At 56.0% G+C, this 21,403-nt stretch overlaps 1 protein-coding gene across 3 annotated transcripts in view; it reads right to left on the bottom strand.

Annotated features, from left to right (window-relative positions):
- aars2 (alanyl-tRNA synthetase 2, mitochondrial (putative)) overlaps positions 1-21,403 on the bottom strand; it is a 45,251-nt gene that overhangs the window by 8,129 nt on the left and 15,719 nt on the right. For all 3 annotated transcript variants that reach the window (XM_075462401.1, XM_075462400.1, XM_075462399.1), the window contains 4 exons: positions 13,981-14,084; positions 10,096-10,204; positions 9,880-10,005; positions 9,684-9,794 (listed from right to left, as the gene is read on the bottom strand). In XM_075462401.1, the coding sequence (XP_075318516.1) occupies positions 9,684-9,794; positions 9,880-10,005; positions 10,096-10,204; positions 13,981-14,084 (450 nt within the window). The remainder of the gene's footprint in view (positions 1-9,683; positions 9,795-9,879; positions 10,006-10,095; positions 10,205-13,980; positions 14,085-21,403) is intronic.

Genomic DNA, 21,403 nt, shown 5'->3' with positions numbered 1-21,403 from the left:
AGGTGTGTCTCAGGTGTGTCTCAGGTGTGTCTGAGGTGTGTCTGAAGTGTCTCTCAGGTGTGTCTGAAGTGTCTCTCAGGTGTGTCTCAGGTGTGTCTCAGGTGTGTCTTAGGTGTGTCTGAGATGTGTCTCAGGTGTGTCTGAGGTGTGTCTCAGGTGTGTCGCAGGTGTGTCTCAGGTTTGTCTCAGGTGTGTCTCAGGTGTGTCTGAAGTGTCTCTCAGGTGTGTCTCAGGTGTGTCTGAAGTGTCTCTCAGGTGTGTCTCAGGTGTGTCTCAGGTGTGTCTCAGGTTTGTCTCAGGTGTGTCTCAGGTGTGTCTCAGGTGTATCTGAGGTGTGTCTCAGGTGTGTCTCAGGTGTGTCTCAGGTGTGTCTGAGGTGTGTCTCAGGTGTGTCTCAGGTGTGTCTCAGGTGTATCTGAGGTGTGTCTCAGGTGTGTCTCAGGTGTGTCTCAGGTGTATCTGAGGTGTGTCTCAGGTGTATCTGAAGTGTATCTGAGGTGTGTCTCAGGTGTATCTGAGGTGTGTCTCAGGTGTGTCTCAGGTGTGTCTCAGGTGTGTCTCAGGTGTGTCTGAGGTGTGTCTCAGGTGTGTCTGAGGTGTGTCTCAGGTGTGTCTTAGGTGTATCTGAGATGTGTCTCAGGTGTGTCTCAGGTGTATCTGAGGTGTGTCTGAGGTGTGTCTGAAGTGTGTCTCAGGTGTGTCTCAGGTGTGTCTCAGGTGTGTCTGAGGTGTGTCTCAGGTGTGTCTGAGGTGTGTCTCAGGTGTGTCTCAGGTTTGTCTCAGGTGTATCTGAGATGTGTCTCAGGTGTATCTGAGGTGTGTCTGAGGTGTGTCTCAGGTGTGTCTCAGGTGTGTCTGAGGTGTGTCTCAGGTGTGTCTCAGGTGTGTCTCAGGTGTGTCTGAGGTGTGTCTCAGGTGTGTCTGAGGTGTGTCTCAGGTGTGTCTCAGGTGTGTCTGAGGTGTGTCTGAGTTGTGTCTCAGGTGTGTCTGAGGTGTGTCTCAGGTGTGTCTCAGGTGTGTCTCAGGTGTGTCTCAGGTGTATCTGAGGTGTGTCTCAGGTGTGTCTGAGGTGTATCTGAGGTGTGTCTCAGGTGTGTCTCAGGTGTGTCTGAGGTGTGTCTGAGGTGTGTCTCAGGTGTGTCTCAGGTGTGTCTCAGGTGTGTCTGAGGTGTGTCTCAGGTGTGTCTCAGGTGTATCTGAGGTGTGTCTGAGGTGTGTCTGAGGTGTGTCTCAGGTGTGTCTCAGGTGTGTCTGAGGTGTGTCTGAGGTGCATCTGAGGTGTGTCTCAGGTGTGTCTCAGGTGTGTCTCAGGTTTGTCTGAGGTGTGTCTCAGGTGTATCTGAGGTGTGTCTCAGGTGTGTCTCAGGTGTGTCTCAGGTGTGTCTCAGGTGTGTCTGAGGTGTGTCTCAGGTGTATCTGAGGTGTGTCTCAGGTGTGTCTCAGGTGTGTCTGAGGTGTATCTCAGGTGTATCTGAGGTGTGTCTCAGGTGTGTCTCAGGTGTGTCTGAGGTGTGTCTCAGGTGTGTCTGAGGTGTGTCTCAGGTGTGTCTGAGGTGTGTCTGAGGTGTGTCTCAGGTGTGTCTCAGGTGTGTCTCAGGTGTGTCTGAGGTGTGTCTCAGGTTTGTCTCAGGTGTGTCTCAGGTGTGTCTGAAGTGTGTCTCAGGTTTGTCTCAGGTGCGTCTGAGGTGTGTCTGAGGTGTGTCTCAGGTGCGTCTGAGGTGTGTCTCAGGTGTGTCTCAGGTGTGTCTCAGGTGTGTCTCAGGTGTGTCTGAAGTGTGTCTCAGGTGTGTCTGAAGTGTGTCTGAGGTGTGTCTCAGGTGTGTCTCAGGTGTGTCTCAGGTGTGTCTCAAGTGTGTCACAGGTGTGTCTCAGGTGTGTCTCAGGTGTGTCTCAGGTGTGTCTCAGGTGTGTCTGAGGTGTGTCTGAAGTGTCTCTCAGGTGTATCTGAGGTGTGTCTGAGGTGTGTCTCAGGTGTGTTTCAGGTGTGTCTGAAATGTCTCTGAAGTGTCTCTCAGGTGTATCTGAAGTGTCTCTCAGGTGTGTCTGAAGTGTCTCTCAGGTGTGTCTCAGGTGTGTCTGAAGTGTCTCTGAAGTGTCTCTCAGGTGTGTCTCAGGTGTGTCTGAGGTGTGTCTGAGGTGTGTCTCAGGTGTGTCTGAGGTGTATCTGAAGTGTCTCTCAGGTGTGTCTCAGGTGTGTCTGAGGTGTATCTGAGGTGTGTCTCAGGTGTGTCTCAGGTGTGTCTCAGGTGTGTCTGAGGTGTGTCTCAGGTGTGTCTCAGGTGTGTCTCAGGTGTGTCTGAGGTGTGTCTCAGGTGTGTCTGAGGTGTGTCTGAGGTGTGTCTCAGGTGTGTCTCAGGTGTGTCTGAGGTGTGTCTCAGGTGTATCTGAGGTGTGTCTGAGGTGTGTCTCAGGTGTGTCTGAGGTGTGTCTCAGGTGTATCTGAGGTGTGTCTGAGGTGTGTCTCAGGTGTGTCTCAGGTGTGTGTGAGGTGTGTCTCAGGTGTGTCTCAGGTGTGTCTGAGGTGTGTCTCAGGTGTATCTGAGGTGTGTCTCAGGTGTGTCTCAGGTGTGTCTCAGGTGTGTCTGAGGTGTGTCTCAGGTGTGTCTCAGGTGTGTCTCAGGTCTGTCTCAGGTGTGTCTGAGGTGTGTCTGAGGTGTGTCTCAGGTGTGTCTCAGGTGTATCTGAGGTGTGTCTGAGGTGTGTCTCAGGTGTGTCTCAGGTGTCTCTCAGGTGTGTCTCAGGTGTGTCTCAGGTGTGTCTGAGGTGTGTCTGAAGTGTCTCTCAGGTGTGTCTGAAGTGTCTCTCAGGTGTGTCTCAGGTGTGTCTCAGGTGTGTCTTAGGTGTGTCTGAGATGTGTCTCAGGTGTGTCTGAGGTGTGTCTCAGGTGTGTCTCAGGTGTGTCTCAGGTTTGTCTCAGGTGTGTCTCAGGTGTGTCTGAAGTGTCTCTCAGGTGTGTCTCAGGTGTGTCTGAAGTGTCTCTCAGGTGTGTCTCAGGTGTGTCTCAGGTGTGTCTCAGGTTTGTCTCAGGTGTGTCTCAGGTTTGTCTCAGGTGTGTCTCAGGTGTGTCTCAGGTGTATCTGAGGTGTGTCTCAGGTGTGTCTCAGGTGTGTCTCAGGTGTGTCTGAGGTGTGTCTCAGGTGTGTCTCAGGTGTGTCTCAGGTGTATCTGAGGTGTGTCTCAGGTGTGTCTCAGGTGTGTCTCAGGTGTATCTGAGGTGTGTCTCAGGTGTATCTGAAGTGTATCTGAGGTGTGTCTCAGGTGTATCTGAGGTGTGTCTCAGGTTTGTCTCAGGTGTGTCTCAGGTGTGTCTCAGGTGTGTCTCAGGTGTGTCTCAGGTGTGTCTGAGGTGTATCTGAGATGTGTCTCAGGTGTGTCTCAGGTGTATCTGAGGTGTGTCTGAGGTGTGTCTGAAGTGTGTCTCAGGTGTGTCTCAGGTGTGTCTCAGGTGTGTCTCAGGTGTGTCTCAGGTGTGTCTGAGGTGTGTCTCAGGTGTGTCTCAGGTTTGTCTCAGGTGTATCTGAGATGTGTCTCAGGTGTATCTGAGGTGTGTCTGAGGTGTGTCTCAGGTGTGTCTCAGGTGTGTCTGAGGTGTGTCTCAGGTGTGTCTCAGGTGTGTCTCAGGTGTGTCTGAGGTGTGTCTCAGGTGTGTCTGAGGTGTGTCTCAGGTGTGTCTCAGGTGTGTCTGAGGTGTGTCTGAGTTGTGTCTCAGGTGTGTCTGAGGTGTGTCTCAGGTGTGTCTCAGGTGTGTCTCAGGTGTGTCTCAGGTGTATCTGAGGTGTGTCTCAGGTGTGTCTGAGGTGTGTCTGAGGTGTGTCTCAGGTGTGTCTCAGGTGTGTCTGAGGTGTGTCTGAGGTGTGTCTCAGGTGTGTCTGAGGTGTGTCTCAGGTGTGTCTGAGGTGTGTCTCAGGTGTGTCTCAGGTGTATCTGAGGTGTGTCTGAGGTGTGTCTGAGGTGTGTCTCAGGTGTGTCTCAGGTGTGTCTGAGGTGTGTCTGAGGTGCATCTGAGGTGTGTCTCAGGTGTGTCTCAGGTGTGTCTCAGGTGTGTCTCAGGTGTATCTGAGGTGTGTCTCAGGTGTGTCTCAGGTGTGTCTCAGGTGTGTCTCAGGTGTGTCTCAGGTGTGTCTGAGGTGTGTCTCAGGTGTATCTGAGGTGTGTCTCAGGTGTGTCTCAGGTGTCTCTCAGGTGTGTCTGAGGTGTGTCTCAGGTGTATCTGAGGTGTGTCTCAGGTGTGTCTCAGGTGTGTCTGAGGTGTGTCTCAGGTGTGTCTGAGGTGTGTCTCAGGTGTGTCTGAGGTGTGTCTGAGGTGTGTCTCAGGTGTGTCTCAGGTGTGTCTGAGGTGTGTCTCAGGTTTGTCTCAGGTGTGTCTCAGGTGTGTCTGAAGTGTGTCTCAGGTTTGTCTCAGGTGCGTCTGAGGTGTGTCTGAGGTGTGTCTCAGGTGCGTCTGAGGTGTGTCTCAGGTGTGTCTCAGGTGTGTCTCAGGTGTGTCTCAGGTGTGTCTCAGGTGTGTCTGAAGTGTGTCTCAGGTGTGTCTGAAGTGTGTCTGAGGTGTGTCTCAGGTGTGTCTCAGGTGTGTCTCAGGTGTGTCTCAAGTGTGTCACAGGTGTGTCTCAGGTGTGTCTCAGGTGTGTCTCAGGTGTGTCTCAGGTGTGTCTGAGGTGTGTCTGAAGTGTCTCTCAGGTGTATCTGAGGTGTGTCTGAGGTGTGTCTCAGGTGTGTTTCAGGTGTGTCTGAAATGTCTCTCAGGTGTATCTGAAGTGTCTCTCAGGTGTGTCTGAAGTGTCTCTCAGGTGTGTCTCAGGTGTGTCTGAAGTGTCTCTGAAGTGTCTCTCAGGTGTGTCTCAGGTGTGTCTGAGGTGTGTCTGAGGTGTGTCTCAGGTGTATCTGAGATGTGTCTCAGGTGTGTCTCAGGTGTGTCTGAGGTGTGTCTCAGGTGTGTCTGAGGTGTATCTGAGGTGTGTCTCAGGTGTGTCTGAGGTGTGTCTCAGGTGTGTTTCAGGTGTGTCTGAAATGTCTCTCAGGTGTGTCTGAAGTGTCTCTCAGGTGTGTCTCAGGTGTGTCTGAAGTGTCTCTGAAGTGTCTCTCAGGTGTGTCTGAGGTGTGTCTGAGGTGTGTCTGAGGTGTGTCTCAGGTGTGTCTGAGGTGTATCTGAAGTGTCTCTCAGGTGTGTCTCAGGTGTGTCTGAGGTGTATCTGAGGTGTGTCTCAGGTGTGTCTCAGGTGTGTCTCAGGTGTGTCTCAGGTGTGTCTGAGGTGTGTCTCAGGTGTGTCTCAGGTGTGTCTCAGGTGTGTCTGAGGTGTGTCTCAGGTGTGTCTGAGGTGTGTCTGAGGTGTGTCTCAGGTGTGTCTCAGGTGTGTCTGAGGTGTGTCTCAGGTGTATCTGAGGTGTGTCTGAGGTGTGTCTCAGGTGTGTCTGAGGTGTGTCTCAGGTGTATCTGAGGTGTGTCTGAGGTGTGTCTCAGGTGTGTCTCAGGTGTGTGTGAGGTGTGTCTCAGGTGTGTCTCAGGTGTGTCTGAGGTGTGTCTCAGGTGTATCTGAGGTGTGTCTCAGGTGTGTCTCAGGTGTGTCTCAGGTGTGTCTGAGGTGTGTCTCAGGTGTGTCTCAGGTGTGTCTCAGGTCTGTCTCAGGTGTGTCTGAGGTGTGTCTGAGGTGTGTCTCAGGTGTGTCTCAGGTGTATCTGAGGTGTGTCTGAGGTGTGTCTCAGGTGTGTCTGAGGTGTGTCTCAGGTGTGTCTCAGGTGTGTCTCAGGTGTGTCTCAGGTGTGTCTCAGGTGTGTCTGAGGTGTGTCTCAGGTGTGTCTCAGGTGTATCTGAGGTGTGTCTCAGGTGTGTCTCAGGTGTGTCTCAGGTGTGTCTGAGGTGTGTCTCAGGTGTGTCTGAGGTGTGTCTGAGGTGCATCTGAGGTGTATCTGAGATGTGTCTCAGGTGTGTCTCAGGTGTGTCTCAGGTGTGTCTGAGGTGTGTCTGAGGTGCATCTGAGGTGTATCTGAGATGTGTCTCAGGTGTGTCTCAGGTGTGTCTCAGGTTTGTCTGAGGTGTGTCTCAGGTGTGTCTGAGGTGTGTCTCAGGTGTGTCTCAGGTGTGTCTGAGGTGTGTCTGAAGTGTGTCTCAGGTGTGTCTCAGGTGTGTCTCAGGTGTGTCTCAGGTGTGTCTGAGGTGTGTCTGAAGTGTGTCTCAGGTGTGTCTCAGGTGTGTCTCAGGTGTATCTGAGGTGTGTCTCAGGTGTGTCTCAGGTGTGTCTGAAGTGTGTCTGAGGTGTGTCTCAGGTGTGTCTCAGGTGTATCTGAGGTGTATCTGAGGTGTGTCTCAGGTGTGTCTCAGGTGTCTCTCAGGTGTGTCTCAGGTGTGTCTCAGGTGTGTCTGAGGTGTGTCTGAAGTGTCTCTCAGGTGTGTCTGAAGTGTCTCTCAGGTGTGTCTCAGGTGTGTCTCAGGTGTGTCTTAGGTGTGTCTGAGATGTGTCTCAGGTGTGTCTGAGGTGTGTCTCAGGTGTGTCTCAGGTGTGTCTCAGGTTTGTCTCAGGTGTGTCTCAGGTGTGTCTGAAGTGTCTCTCAGGTGTGTCTCAGGTGTGTCTCAGGTGTGTCTCAGGTTTGTCTCAGGTGTGTCTCAGGTTTGTCTCAGGTGTGTCTCAGGTGTGTCTCAGGTGTATCTGAGGTGTGTCTCAGGTGTGTCTCAGGTGTGTCTCAGGTGTGTCTGAGGTGTGTCTCAGGTGTGTCTCAGGTGTGTCTCAGGTGTATCTGAGGTGTGTCTCAGGTGTGTCTCAGGTGTGTCTCAGGTGTATCTGAGGTGTGTCTCAGGTGTGTCTCAGGTGTGTCTCAGGTGTATCTGAGGTGTGTCTCAGGTGTATCTGAGGTGTGTCTCAGGTGTATCTGAGGTGTGTCTCAGGTGTGTCTCAGGTGTGTCTCAGGTGTGTCTCAGGTGTGTCTGAGGTGTGTCTCAGGTGTGTCTGAGGTGTGTCTCAGGTGTGTCTGAGGTGTATCTGAGATGTGTCTCAGGTGTGTCTCAGGTGTATCTGAGGTGTGTCTGAGGTGTGTCTGAAGTGTGTCTCAGGTGTGTCTCAGGTGTGTCTCAGGTGTGTCTGAGGTGTGTCTCAGGTGTGTCTGAGGTGTGTCTCAGGTGTGTCTCAGGTTTGTCTCAGGTGTATCTGAGATGTGTCTCAGGTGTATCTGAGGTGTGTCTGAGGTGTGTCTCAGGTGTGTCTCAGGTGTGTCTGAGGTGTGTCTCAGGTGTGTCTCAGGTGTGTCTCAGGTGTGTCTGAGGTGTGTCTCAGGTGTGTCTGAGGTGTGTCTCAGGTGTGTCTCAGGTGTGTCTGAGGTGTGTCTGAGTTGTGTCTCAGGTGTGTCTGAGGTGTGTCTCAGGTGTGTCTCAGGTGTGTCTCAGGTGTGTCTCAGGTGTATCTGAGGTGTGTCTCAGGTGTGTCTGAGGTGTGTCTGAGTTGTGTCTCAGGTGTGTCTGAGGTGTGTCTCAGGTGTGTCTCAGGTGTGTCTGAGGTGTGTCTCAGGTGTGTCTGAGGTGTGTCTCAGGTGTGTCTGAGGTGTGTCTGAGGTGTGTCTCAGGTGTGTCTCAGGTGTGTCTGAGGTGTGTCTCAGGTGTGTCTGAGGTGTGTCTCAGGTGTGTCTCAGGTGTGTCTGAGGTGTGTCTCAGGTGTGTCTGAGGTGTGTCTCAGGTGTGTCTGAGGTGTGTCTGAGGTGCATCTGAGGTGTGTCTCAGGTGTGTCTCAGGTGTGTCTCAGGTTTGTCTGAGGTGTGTCTCAGGTGTATCTGAGGTGTGTCTCAGGTGTGTCTCAGGTGTGTCTCAGGTGTGTCTCAGGTGTGTCTGAGGTGTGTCTCAGGTGTATCTGAGGTGTGTCTCAGGTGTGTCTCAGGTGTCTCTCAGGTGTGTCTGAGGTGTGTCTCAGGTGTATCTGAGGTGTGTCTCAGGTGTGTCTCAGGTGTGTCTGAGGTGTGTCTCAGGTGTGTCTGAGGTGTGTCTCAGGTGTGTCTGAGGTGTGTCTGAGGTGTGTCTCAGGTGTGTCTCAGGTGTGTCTCAGGTGTGTCTGAGGTGTGTCTCAGGTGTGTCTCAGGTGTGTCTGAGGTGTGTCTCAGGTGTGTCTCAGGTGTGTCTGAGGTGTGTCTGAGGTGTGTCTCAGGTGTGTCTCAGGTGTGTCTCAGGTGTGTCTCAGGTGTATCTGAGGTGTGTCTGAGGTGTGTCTCAGGTGTGTCTCAGGTGTATCTGAGGTGTGTCTCAGGTGTGTCTCAGGTGTGTCTCAGGTGTGTCTCAGGTGTATCTGAGGTGTGTCTCAGGTGTGTCTCAGGTGTGTCTGAGGTGTGTCTCAGGTGTGTCTGAGGTGTGTCTCAGGTGTGTCTCAGGTGTGTCTGAGGTGTGTCTCAGGTGTGTCTGAGGTGTGTCTCAGGTGTGTCTCAGGTGTATCTGAGGTGTGTCTGAGGTGTGTCTGAGGTGTGTCTCAGGTGTGTCTCAGGTGTGTCTGAGGTGTGTCTGAGGTGTGTCTGAGGTGTGTCTGAGGTGTGTCTCAGGTGTGTCTGAGGTGTGTCTCAGGTGTGTCTCAGGTGTGTCTCAGGTGTATCTGAGGTGTGTCTGAGGTGTGTCTCAGGTGTGTCTCAGGTGTATCTGAGGTGTGTCTCAGGTGTGTCTCAGGTGTGTCTGAGGTGTGTCTCAGGTGTGTCTGAGGTGTGTCTGAGGTGTGTCTCAGGTGTGTCTCAGGTGTGTCTCAGGTGCATCTGAGGTGTGTCTGAGGTGTGTCTCAGGTGTGTCTCAGGTGCATCTCAGGTGTGTCTCAGGTTTGTCTCAGGTGTGTCTGAAGTGTGTCTCAGGTGTGTCTGAAGTGTGTCTCAGGTGTGTCTGAGGTGTGTCTCAGGTGTGTCTCAGGTGTGTCTGAAGTGTGTCTCAGGTTTGTCTCAGGTGTGTCTGAGGTGTGTCTGAGGTGTGTCTCAGGTGTGTCTCAGGTGTGTCTCAGGTGTGTCTCAGGTGTGTCTGAAGTGTGTCTCAGGTGTGTCTCAGGTGTGTCTGAAGTGTGTCTGAAGTGTGTCTGAGGTGTGTCTCAGGTGTGTCTCAGGTGTGTCTCAAGTGTGTCTCAGGTGTGTCTCAGGTGTGTCTCAGGTGTGTCTCAGGTGTGTCTGAAGTGTCTCTCAGGTGTATCTGAGGTGTGTCTGAGGTGTGTCTGAAGTGTCTCTCAGGTGTGTCTGAGGTGTGTCTGAGGTGTGTCTCAGGTGTGTTTCAGGTGTGTCTGAAGTGTCTCTCAGGTGTGTTTCAGGTGTGTCTGAAATGTCTCTCAGGTGTGTCTGAAGTGTCTCTCAGGTGTGTCTCAGGTGTGTCTGAAGTGTCTCTCAGGTGTGTCTCAGGTGTGTCTGAGGTGTGTCTCAGGTGTATCTGAGGTGTGTCTGAGGTGTGTCTCAGGTGTGTCTCAGGTGTATCTGAGGTGTGTCTCAGGTGTGTCTCAGGTGTATCTGAGGTGTGTCTCAGGTGTGTCTGAGATGTGTCTGAGGTGTGTCTCAGGTGTGTCTCAGGTGTGTCTGAAGTGTCTCTCAGGTGTGTCTCAGGTGTGTCTGAAGTGTCTCTCAGGTGTGTCTGAAGTGTCTCTCAGGTGTGTCTCAGGTGTGTCTCAGGTGTGTCTCAGGTGTGTCTGAAGTGTCTCTCAGGTGTGTCTGAGGTGTGTCTCAGGTGTGTCTCAGGTGTGTCTCAGGTGCTTTCTCACCTCTCTGCCCTCCAGTTTCCTGATGACGGTGTTGCTGGTCCTCAGCAGCGTTCGGAGGCGACCCTGCAGTTCTCGGCGCTGCCACTGGGGGATGGGCGTGTTATCTACAGCCTGTCAGACGCAGCACAGGGTTATACGTCATACGTTCTCACCATAAAACTGGATGGCCGCAGTGCATCATGGGTACTCTACCTACATCAGACAGGAGGCTGGCCTCCTTGGCGAGCCGCTGGGCAGAGTCCAGGCTGGAGGGGACGGAGCCCGAGAGTCTGGCTGACAGAGAGTCCACGTCCTGAGATAAAACCTGCCCCGCCTCCCGGGCCTGGGAAACAGGAAGGAGAAGCTCCGCCTTCATCGCTTCATTCCTTTATGGTGTCAGAGGGTCTGATCATGTGATCATGTGTGAACTGACCTGTGAAGCATCCTGTCCCGTCACGGCGATGATCCGACTGATTCCTTTCACCAGCTGTCTCTCTGAGACGATCACTAGATCTGCAATGGTGCCGGTCTGCCGCAGATGGCTGAAAAAACACAAACACACACACCTGAAATACACCTGAGACACACCCAGGACACACACCCGAGACACACCAAGACATACCTCAGACGCACCTCAGACACACCTCAGACACACCTAGGATACACCTCAGACACATCTCAGAGACACCTAGGATACACCTCAGACACACCTCAGAGACACCTCAGATACACCTGAGACACACCTCAGACACACCTGAGACACACCTCAGAGACACCTAGACACACCCAGGACACACACCCGAGACACACCAAGACATACCTCAGACACACCTAGGATACACCTCAGAGACACCTAGACACACCCAGGACACACACCCGAGACACACCAAGACACACCTCAGACACACCTCAGAGACACCTAGGATACACCTCAGACACACCTAGGATACACCTCAGACACACCTCAGACACACCTAGGATACACCTCAGACACACCTCAGACACACCTCAGACACACCTAGGATACACCTCAGACACACCTCAGAGACACCTAGGATACACCTCAGACACACCTAGGATACACCTCAGACACACCTAGGATACACCTCAGACACACCTCAGACACACCTCAGACACACCTAGGATACACCTCAGACACACCTCAGAGACACCTAGGATACACCTCAGACACACCTAGGATACACCTCAGACACACCCAGGACACACCTCAGACACACCTAGGATACACCTCAGACACACCAAGACACACCTCAGACACACCTAGGATACACCTCAGACACACCAAGACACACCTCAGACACACCTAGGACACACCTCAGACACACCTAGGATACACCTCAGACACACCTCAGACACACCTCAGACACACCTCAGACACACCTCAGACACACCTAGGATACACCTCAGACACACCTAGGATACACCTCAGACACACCTAGGATACACCTCAGACACACCTCAGACACACCTCGACACACCTCGACACACCTCAGACACACCTAGGATACACCTCAGACACACCTAGGATACACCTCAGACACACCTAGGATACACCTCAGACACACCTAGGATACACCTCACACCTCAGACACACCTCAGACACACCTCAGACACACCTAGGATACACCTCAGACACACCTAGGATACACCTCAGACACACCTCAGACACACCTCAGACACACCTAGGATACACCTCAGACACACCCAGGACACACCTCAGACACACCTAGGATACACCTCAGACACACCAAGACACACCTCAGACACACCTAGGATACACCTCAGACACACCAAGACACACCTCAGACACACCTAGGACACACCTCAGACACACCTAGGATACACCTCAGACACACCTCAGACACACCTCAGACACACCTCAGACACACCTCAGACACACCTAGGATACACCTCAGACACACCTAGGATACACCTCAGACACACCTAGGATACACCTCAGACACACCTAGGATACACCTCAGACACACCTCAGACACACCTCGACACACCTCGACACACCTCAGACACACCTAGGATACACCTCAGACACACCTAGGATACACCTCAGACACACCTAGGATACACCTCACACCTCAGACACACCTCAGACACACCTCAGACACACCTCAGACACACTCAGACACACCTCAGATACACCTGAGACACACCTCAGACACACCTAGGATACACCTCAGACACACCTCGGAGACACCTCAGACACACCTCAGAGACACCTCAGATACACCTGAGACACACCTCAGACACACCTGAGACACACCTCAGAGACACCTAGACACACCCAGGACACACACCCGAGACACACCAAGACATACCTCAGACACACCTAGGATACACCTCAGAGACACCTAGACACACCCAGGACACACACCCGAGACACACCAAGACACACCTCAGACACACCTCAGAGACACCTAGGATACACCTCAGACACACCTAGGATACACCTCAGACACACCTAGGATACACCTCAGACACACCTCAGACACACCTCAGACACACCTCAGACACACCTAGGATACACCTCAGACACACCCAGGACACACACCCGAGACACACCAAGACACACCTCAGACACACCTAGGACACACCTCAGACACACCTAGGATACACCTCAGACACACCTCAGACACACCTCAGACACACCTAGGATACACCTCAGACACACCTAGGATACACCTCAGACACACCTCAGACACACCTCAGACACACCTCAGACACACCTCAGACACACCTAGGATACACCTCAGACACACCTAGGATACACCTCAGACACACCTAGGATACACCTCAGACACACCTCAGACACACCTCGACACACCTCGACACACCTCAGACACACCTAGGATACACCTCAGACACACCTAGGATACACCTCACACCTCAGACACACCTAGGATACACCTCAGACACACCTAGGATACACCTCAGACACACCTAGGATACACCTCACACCTCAGACACACCTCAGACACACCTCAGACACACCTCAGACACACCTCGGAGACACCTCAGACACACCTAGGATACACCTCAGACACACCTAGGATACACCTCAGACACACCTAGGATACACCTCAGACACACCTAGGATACACCTCAGACACACCTCAGACACACCTCGACACACCTCGATACACCTCAGACACACCTAGGATACACCTCAGACACACCTAGGATACACCTCAGACACACCTCAGAGACACCTAGGATACACCTCAGACACACCTCAGAGACACCTAGGATACACCTCACACCTCAGACACACCTCAGACATACCTCAGACACACCTCGGAGACACCTCAGACACACCTAGGATACACCTCAGACACACCTCAGACACACCTCGACACACCTCAGACACACCTCGACACACCTCAGACACACCTCGACACACCTCAGACACATCTCGACACACCTCAGACACACCTCGACACACCTCAGACACACCTCGACACACCTCAGACACACCTCGACACACCTCAGACACACTCAGACACACCTCAGACACACCTAGGATACACCTCAGACACACCTAGGATACACCTCACACCTCAGACACACCTCAGACACACCTCGACACACCTCAGACACACCTCAGACACACTCAGACACACCTCAGACACACTCACACGCACCTCAGACCCACCTCAGATCAGATCAGATTTATTTATTAACATGCATACATGCATACACACGAAATTTGTCCTCCGCTTTTAACCCATACAGGTTGGCACCTGCTGACACACACACGCACACGCACAGGGTCACACACTCAGAGACAGATGCCAACCTGGAGCGGTGGGCAGCCATGAAGCGCCTGGGGAGCATGTGGGGTACGGTGCCTTGCTCAAGGGCACCTCAGCCGTGACAAGGAGGTGGACTGACACCCCTCCAGCTATCAGTTCCATCAATCTTTTTTGAGTGGCGAGAGTGGGAATCGAACCACCAACCTTCCGGTTATTGGACGACCAACTCTAACCACTGAGCCACGGCCACACACTTAGACACACCTCAGACACACCCCAGACCTTCCACAGGTGTTCCAGTGAGTTCTGGTCATTCACAGCTGCTGACTTTACTTTAACCTTCTTGCCACCACTTCACGTTTTATCAATATTCTCTCGTTGAAAATGACTGGGATCAGCAGAATGCTCTCTGATTGGTCAGCAGCTGAAGGTTCAAGTTCTATCAACAGGTGAGCGGCTGAACATCTGGACAGATGTGTAGAATGTGGCGGGTACAGAGGGATAAAGAGGACAGGTAGTTCAAGTCTCACGTTCCACAGCAGAGTTCCACCGACGTTTCTCTGTCTGTTCCACCGACCAGCAGCTCAGAGAGCGGAACATCCAGAGACACCACCCGGACCGGGTCAGGGTACACCTGAGGGGACAGGTGAGACAGCAGGTGAGACTACAGGTGAGACTGCGGGTGAGACTGCGGGTGAGACTGCAGGTGAGACTGCAAGTGAGACTGCGGGTGAGACTGCGGGTGAGAGAGCAGGTGAGACTGCAGGTGAGACTGCGGGTGAGACTGCGGGTGAGACTGCAGGTGAGACTGCAGGTGAGACTGCAAGTGAGAGAGCAGGTGAGACTGCAGGTGAGACTGCGGGTGAGACAGCGGGTGAGACAGCGGGTGAGACAGCGGGTGAGACTGCAGGTGAGAGAGCAGGTGAGACTGCAGGTGAGACTGCAAGTGAGAGAGCAGGTGAGACTGCAGGTGAGACTGCAGGTGAGACAGCGGGTGAGACAGCGGGTGACACAGCGGGTGAGACTGCAGGTGAGAGAGCAGGTGAGAGAGCAGGTGAGACAGCGGGTGAGACAGCGGGTGAGACTGCGGGTGAAACTGCGGGTGAGACAGCAGGTGAGACTACAGGTGAGACTGCAGGTGAGACTGCAGGTGAGACTGCAGGTGAGAGAGCAGGTGAGACTGCAGGTGAGACTGCAGGTGAGACAGCGGGTGAGACTGAGGGTGAGACTGCGGGTGGGACAGCGGGTGGGACAGCACGTGAGACAGCAGGTGAGACTGCAGGTGAGACTGCAGGTGAGGCTGCAGGTAAGACAGCGGGTGAGACAGCGGGTGAGACAGCGGGTGAGACTGCGGGTGAGATTGCGGGTGAGACTGAAGGTGAGGCTGCAGGTGAGACAGCGGGTGAGACAGCGGTTGAGACTGTGGGTGAGACTGCGGGTGAGACTGAAGGTGAGGCTGCAGGTGAGACAGCGGGTGAGACAGCGGTTGAGACTGTGGGTGAGACAGCGGGTGAGACTGCGGGTGAAACTGCGGGTGAGACAGAATGTGAGACTGCGGGTGAGACTGAAGGTGAGGCTGCAGGTGAGACAGCGGGTGAGACAGCGGTTGAGACTGCGGGTGAGATTGCGGGTGAGACTGAAGGTGAGGCTGCAGGTGAGACAGCGGGTGAGACAGCGGTTGAGACTGTGGGTGAGACAGCGGGTGAGAATGCGGGTGAAACTGCGGGTGAGACTGCGGGTGAGACTGAAGGTGAGGCTGCAGGTGACACAGCGGGTGAGACAGCGGGTGAGACAGCGGGTGAGACTGCGGGTGAGATTGCGGGTGAGACTAAAGGTGAGGCTGCAGGTGAGACAGCAGGTGAGACAGCGGTTGAGACTGTGGGTGAGACTGCGGGTGAGACTGAAGGTGCGGCTGCAGGTGAGACAGCGGGTGAGACAGCGGGTGAGACAGCGGGTGAGACTGCGGGTGAGACAGCGGGTGAGACTGTAGGTGAGACAGCACGTGAGACAGCGGATGAGACTGCAAATGAGACTGAAGGTGAGACTGCGGGTGAGACTGCGGGTGAGACTGCAAATGAGACTGAAGGTGAGACTGAAGGTGAGACTGCGGGTGAGAGAGCGGGTGAGACTGCGGGTGAGACTGCGGGTGAGACAGCGGGTGAGAGCGGGTGAGACTGCGGGTGAGACAGCGGGTGAGACAGCGGGTGAGACTGCGGGTGAGACAGCGGGTGAGAGCGGGTGAGACAGCGGGTGAGACAGCGGGTGAGACTGCAGGTGAGACAGCGGGTGAGAGCGGGTGAGACTGCGGGTGAGACAGCGGGTGAGACAGCGGGTGAGACAGCGGGTGAGACAGCGGGTGAGACTGCGGGTGAGACAGCAATTGAGACAGCGGGTGAGACTGCGGGTGAGACTGCGGGTGAGACTGCGGGTGAGACTGCGGGTGAGACTGAGGGTGAGACTGCGGGTGAGACAGCGGGTGAGACTGCGGGTGAGACTGAAGGTGAGACAGCGGGTGAGACTGCGGGTGAGACTGAAGGTGAGACTGCGGGTGAGACTGAGGGTGAGACAGCGGGTGAGACTGCAAATGAGACTGCGGGTGAGACTGCAAATGAGACTGAAGGTGAGACTGAAGGTGAGACTGAAGGTGAGACTGCGGGTGAGACAGCGGGTGAGACAGCGGGTGAGACTGCGGGTGAGAGCGGGTGAGACTGCGGGTGAGACTGCGGGTGAGAGCGGGTGAGACTGCGGGTGAGACAGCGGGTGAGACTGCGGGTGAGACAGCGGGTGAGAGCGGGTGAGACTGCGGGTGAGACAGCGGTTGAGACAGCGGGTGAGACTGCAGGTGAGACAGCGGGTGAGACTGCGGGTGAGACAGCGGGTGAGACAGCGGGTGAGACAGCGGGTGAGACAGCGGGTGAGAAAGCGGGTGAGACAGCGGGTGAGACTGCGGGTGAGACAGCGGGTGAGACAGCAATTGAGACAGCGGGTGAGACTGCGGGTGAGACAGCGGGTGAGACTGCGGGTGAGACTGAAGGTGAGACTGCGGGTGAGACTGCGGGTGAGACAGCGGGTGAGACTGCGGGTGAGACTGAAGGTGAGACTGCGGGTGAGACTGAGGGTGAGACTGAAGGTGAGACAGCGGGTGAGACTGCTGGTGAGACTGAAGGTGAGACAGCGGGTGAGACTGCGGGTGAGACTGCGGGTGAGACAGCGGGTGAGACAGCGGGTGAGACTGCGGGTGAGACTGAAGGTGAGACAGCGGGTGAGACAGCGGGTGAGACTGCGGGTGAGACTGAAGGTGAGACAGCGGGTGAGACTGCGGGTGAGACTGAAGGTGAGACTGCGGGTGAGACTGAGGGTGAGACTGCAGGTGACACAGCGGGTGAGACAGCGGGTGAGACAGCGGGTGAGACTGCGGGTGAGATTGCGGGTGAGACTAAAGGTGAGGCTGCAGGTGAGACAGCAGGTGAGACAGCGGTTGAGACTGTGGGTGAGACTGCGGGTGAGACTGAAGGTGCGGCTGCAGGTGAGACAGCGGGTGAGACAGCGGGTGAGACAGCGGGTGAGACTGCGGGTGAGACAGCGGGTGAGACTGTAGGTGAGACAGCACGTGAGACAGCGGATGAGACTGCAAATGAGACTGAAGGTGAGACTGCGGGTGAGACTGCGGGTGAGACTGCAAATGAGACTGAAGGTGAGACTGAAGGTGAGACTGCGGGTGAGAGAGCGGGTGAGACTGCGGGTGAGACTGCGGGTGAGACAGCGGGTGAGAGCGGGTGAGACTGCGGGTGAGACAGCGGGTGAGACAGCGGGTGAGACTGCGGGTGAGACAGCGGGTGAGAGCGGGTGAGACAGCGGGTGAGACAGCGGGTGAGACTGCAGGTGAGACAGCGGGTGAGAGCGGGTGAGACTGCGGGTGAGACAGCGGGTGAGACAGCGGGTGAGACAGCGGGTGAGACAGCGGGTGAGACTGCGGGTGAGACAGCGGGTGAGACAGCAATTGAGACAGCGGGTGAGACTGCGGGTGAGACTGCGGGTGAGACTGCGGGTGAGACTGCGGGTGAGACTGAGGGTGAGACTGCGGGTGAGACAGCGGGTGAGACTGCGGGTGAGACTGAAGGTGAGACAGCGGGTGAGACTGCGGGTGAGACTGAAGGTGAGACTGCGGGTGAGACTGAGGGTGAGACAGCGGGTGAGACTGCAAATGAGACTGCGGGTGAGACTGCAAATGAGACTGAAGGTGAGACTGAAGGTGAGACTGAAGGTGAGACTGCGGGTGAGACAGCGGGTGAGACAGCGGGTGAGACTGCGGGTGAGAGCGGGTGAGACTGCGGGTGAGACTGCGGGTGAGAGCGGGTGAGACTGCGGGTGAGACAGCGGGTGAGACTGCGGGTGAGACAGCGGGTGAGAGCGGGTGAGACTGCGGGTGAGACAGCGGGTGAGACAGCGGGTGAGACTGCAGGTGAGACAGCGGGTGAGACTGCGGGTGAGACAGCGGGTGAGACAGCGGGTGAGACAGCGGGTGAGACAGCGGGTGAGAAAGCGGGTGAGACAGCGGGTGAGACTGCGGGTGAGACAGCGGGTGAGACAGCAATTGAGACAGCGGGTGAGACTGCGGGTGAGACTGCGGGTGAGACAGCGGGTGAGACTGCGGGTGAGACTGAAGGTGAGACTGCGGGTGAGACTGCGGGTGAGACAGCGGGTGAGACTGCGGGTGAGACTGAAGGTGAGACTGCGGGTGAGACTGAGGGTGAGACTGAAGGTGAGACAGCGGGTGAGACTGCTGGTGAGACTGAAGGTGAGACAGCGGGTGAGACTGCGGGTGAGACTGCGGGTGAGACAGCGGGTGAGACAGCGGGTGAGACTGCGGGTGAGACTGAAGGTGAGACAGCGGGTGAGACAGCGGGTGAGACTGCGGGTGAGACTGAAGGTGAGACAGCGGGTGAGACTGCGGGTGAGACTGAAGGTGAGACTGCGGGTGAGACTGAGGGTGAGACTGAAGGTGAGACAGCGGGTGAGACAGCGGGTGAGACTGCGGGTGAGACGGAAGGTGAGACAGCGGGTGAGACTGCGGGTGAGACAGCGGGTGAGACTGCGGGTGAGACAGCGGGTGAGACAGCAGGTGAGACAGCGGGTGAGACTGCGGGTGAGACTGAAGGTGAGACAGCGGGTGAGACTGCGGGTGAGACTGAAGGTGAGGCTGCAGGTGAGACTGCGGGTGAGACTGAAGGTGAGGCTGCGGGTGAGACTGCGGGTGAGACAGCGGGTGAGAGCGGGTGAGACTGCGGGTGAGACAGCGGGTGAGACTGCGGGTGAGACAGCGGGTGAGACAGCGGGTGAGACTGCGGGTGAGACAGCGGGTGAGACTGCAGGTGAGACAGCGGGTGAGAGCGGGTGAGACTGCGGGTGAGACAGCGGGTGAGACAGCGGGTGAGACAGCGGGTGAGAAAGCGGGTGAGACAGCAGGTGAGACAGCGGGTGAGACTGCGGGTGAGACTGCGGGTGAGACTGCGGGTGAGACAGCGGGTGAGACTGCGGGTGAGACTGAAGGTGAGACTGCGGGTGAGACTGAAGGTGAGACTGCGGGTGAGACAGCGGGTGAGACTGCGGGTGAGACTGAAGGTGAGACAGCGGGTGAGACTGCGGGTGAGACTGAAGGTGAGACTGCGGGTGAGACTGAGGGTGAGACTGAAGGTGAGACAGCGGGTGAGACTGCGGGTGAGACTGAAGGTGAGACAGCGGGTGAGACTGCGGGTGAGACTGCGGGTGAGACAGCGGGTGAGACAGCGGGTGAGACTGCGGGTGAGACTGAAGGTGAGACAGCGGGTGAGACAGCGGGTGAGACTGAAGGTGAGACAGCGGGTGAGACAGCGGTTGAGACTGCGGGTGAGACAGCGGTTGAGACTGAAGGTGAGGCTGCAGGTGAGACAGCGGGTGAGACAGCGGTTGAGACTGTGGGTGAGACAGCGGGTGAGACTGCGGGTGAAACTGCGGGTGAGACTGAAGGTGAGACTGCGGGTGAGACTGAAGGTGAGGCTGCAGGTGACACAGCGGGTGAGACAGCGGGTGAGACAGCGGGTGAGACTGCGGGTGAGATTGCGGGTGAGACTGAAGGTGAGGCTGCAGGTGAGACAGCGGGTGAGACAGCGGTTGAGACTGTGGGTGAGACTGCGGGTGAGACTGAAGGTGCGGCTGCAGGTGAGACAGCGGGTGAGACAGCGGTTGAGACTGTGGGTGAGACTGCGGGTGAGATTGCGGGTGAGACTGAAGGTGAGGCTGCAGGTGAGACAGCGGGTGAGACAGCGGGTGAGACAGCGGGTGAGACAGCGGGTGAGACAGCGGGTGAGACTGCGGGTGAGATTGCGGGTGAGACTGAAGGTGAGGCTGCGGGTGAGACTGAAGGTGAGGCTGCAGGTGACACAGCGGGTGAGACAGCGGGTGAGACAGCGGGTGAGACTGCGGGTGAGATTGCGGGTGAGACTGAAGGTGAGGCTGCAGGTGAGACAGCGGGTGAGACAGCGGTTGAGACTGTGGGTGAGACTGAAGGTGCGGCTGCAGGTGAGACAGCGGGTGAGACAGCGGTTGAGACTGTGGGTGAGACTGCGGGTGAGATTGCGGGTGAGACTGAAGGTGAGGCTGCAGGTGAGACAGCGGGTGAGACACCGGGTGACACAGCGGGTGAGACAGCGGGTGAGACAGCGGGTGAGACTGCGGGTGAGATTGCGGGTGAGACTGAAGGTGAGGCTGCAGGTGAGACAGCGGGTGAGACAGCGGGTGAGACAGCGGGTGAGACTGCGGGTGAGACAGCGGGTGAGACTGTAGGTGAGACAGCACGTGAGACAGCGGATGAGACTGCAAATGAGACTGAAGGTGAGACTGCGGGTGAGACTGCGGGTGAGACTGCAAATGAGACTGAAGGTGAGACTGAAGGTGAGACTGCGGGTGAGAGAGCGGGTGAGACTGCGGGTGAGACTGCGGGTGAGACAGCGGGTGAGAGCGGGTGAGACTGCGGGTGAGACAGCGGGTGAGACAGCGGGTGAGACTGCGGGTGAGACAGCGGGTGAGAGCGGGTGAGACAGCGGGTGAGACAGCGGGTGAGACTGCAGGTGAGACAGCGGGTGAGAGCGGGTGAGACTGCGGGTGAGACAGCGGGTGAGACAGCGGGTGAGACAGCGGGTGAGACAGCGGGTGAGACTGCGGGTGAGACAGCAATTGAGACAGCGGGTGAGACTGCGGGTGAGACTGCGGGTGAGACTGCGGGTGAGACTGCGGGTGAGACTGAGGGTGAGACTGCGGGTGAGACAGCGGGTGAGACTGCGGGTGAGACTGAAGGTGAGACAGCGGGTGAGACTGCGGGTGAGACTGAAGGTGAGACTGCGGGTGAGACTGAGGGTGAGACAGCGGGTGAGACTGCAAATGAGACTGCGGGTGAGACTGCAAATGAGACTGAAGGTGAGACTGAAGGTGAGACTGAAGGTGAGACTGCGGGTGAGACAGCGGGTGAGACAGCGGGTGAGACTGCGGGTGAGAGCGGGTGAGACTGCGGGTGAGACTGCGGGTGAGAGCGGGTGAGACTGCGGGTGAGACAGCGGGTGAGACTGCGGGTGAGACAGCGGGTGAGAGCGGGTGAGACTGCGGGTGAGACAGCGGTTGAGACAGCGGGTGAGACTGCAGGTGAGACAGCGGGTGAGACTGCGGGTGAGACAGCGGGTGAGACAGCGGGTGAGACAGCGGGTGAGACAGCGGGTGAGAAAGCGGGTGAGACAGCGGGTGAGACTGCGGGTGAGACAGCGGGTGAGACAGCAATTGAGACAGCGGGTGAGACTGCGGGTGAGACAGCGGGTGAGACTGCGGGTGAGACTGAAGGTGAGACTGCGGGTGAGACTGCGGGTGAGACAGCGGGTGAGACTGCGGGTGAGACTGAAGGTGAGACTGCGGGTGAGACTGAGGGTG

This window comes from Odontesthes bonariensis, chromosome 4, assembly GCF_027942865.1.
Source record: "Odontesthes bonariensis isolate fOdoBon6 chromosome 4, fOdoBon6.hap1, whole genome shotgun sequence".
Classification (NCBI taxonomy): Eukaryota; Metazoa; Chordata; class Actinopteri; order Atheriniformes; family Atherinopsidae; genus Odontesthes; species Odontesthes bonariensis.
This window is presented reverse-complemented; position numbering and strand designations above follow the sequence as displayed.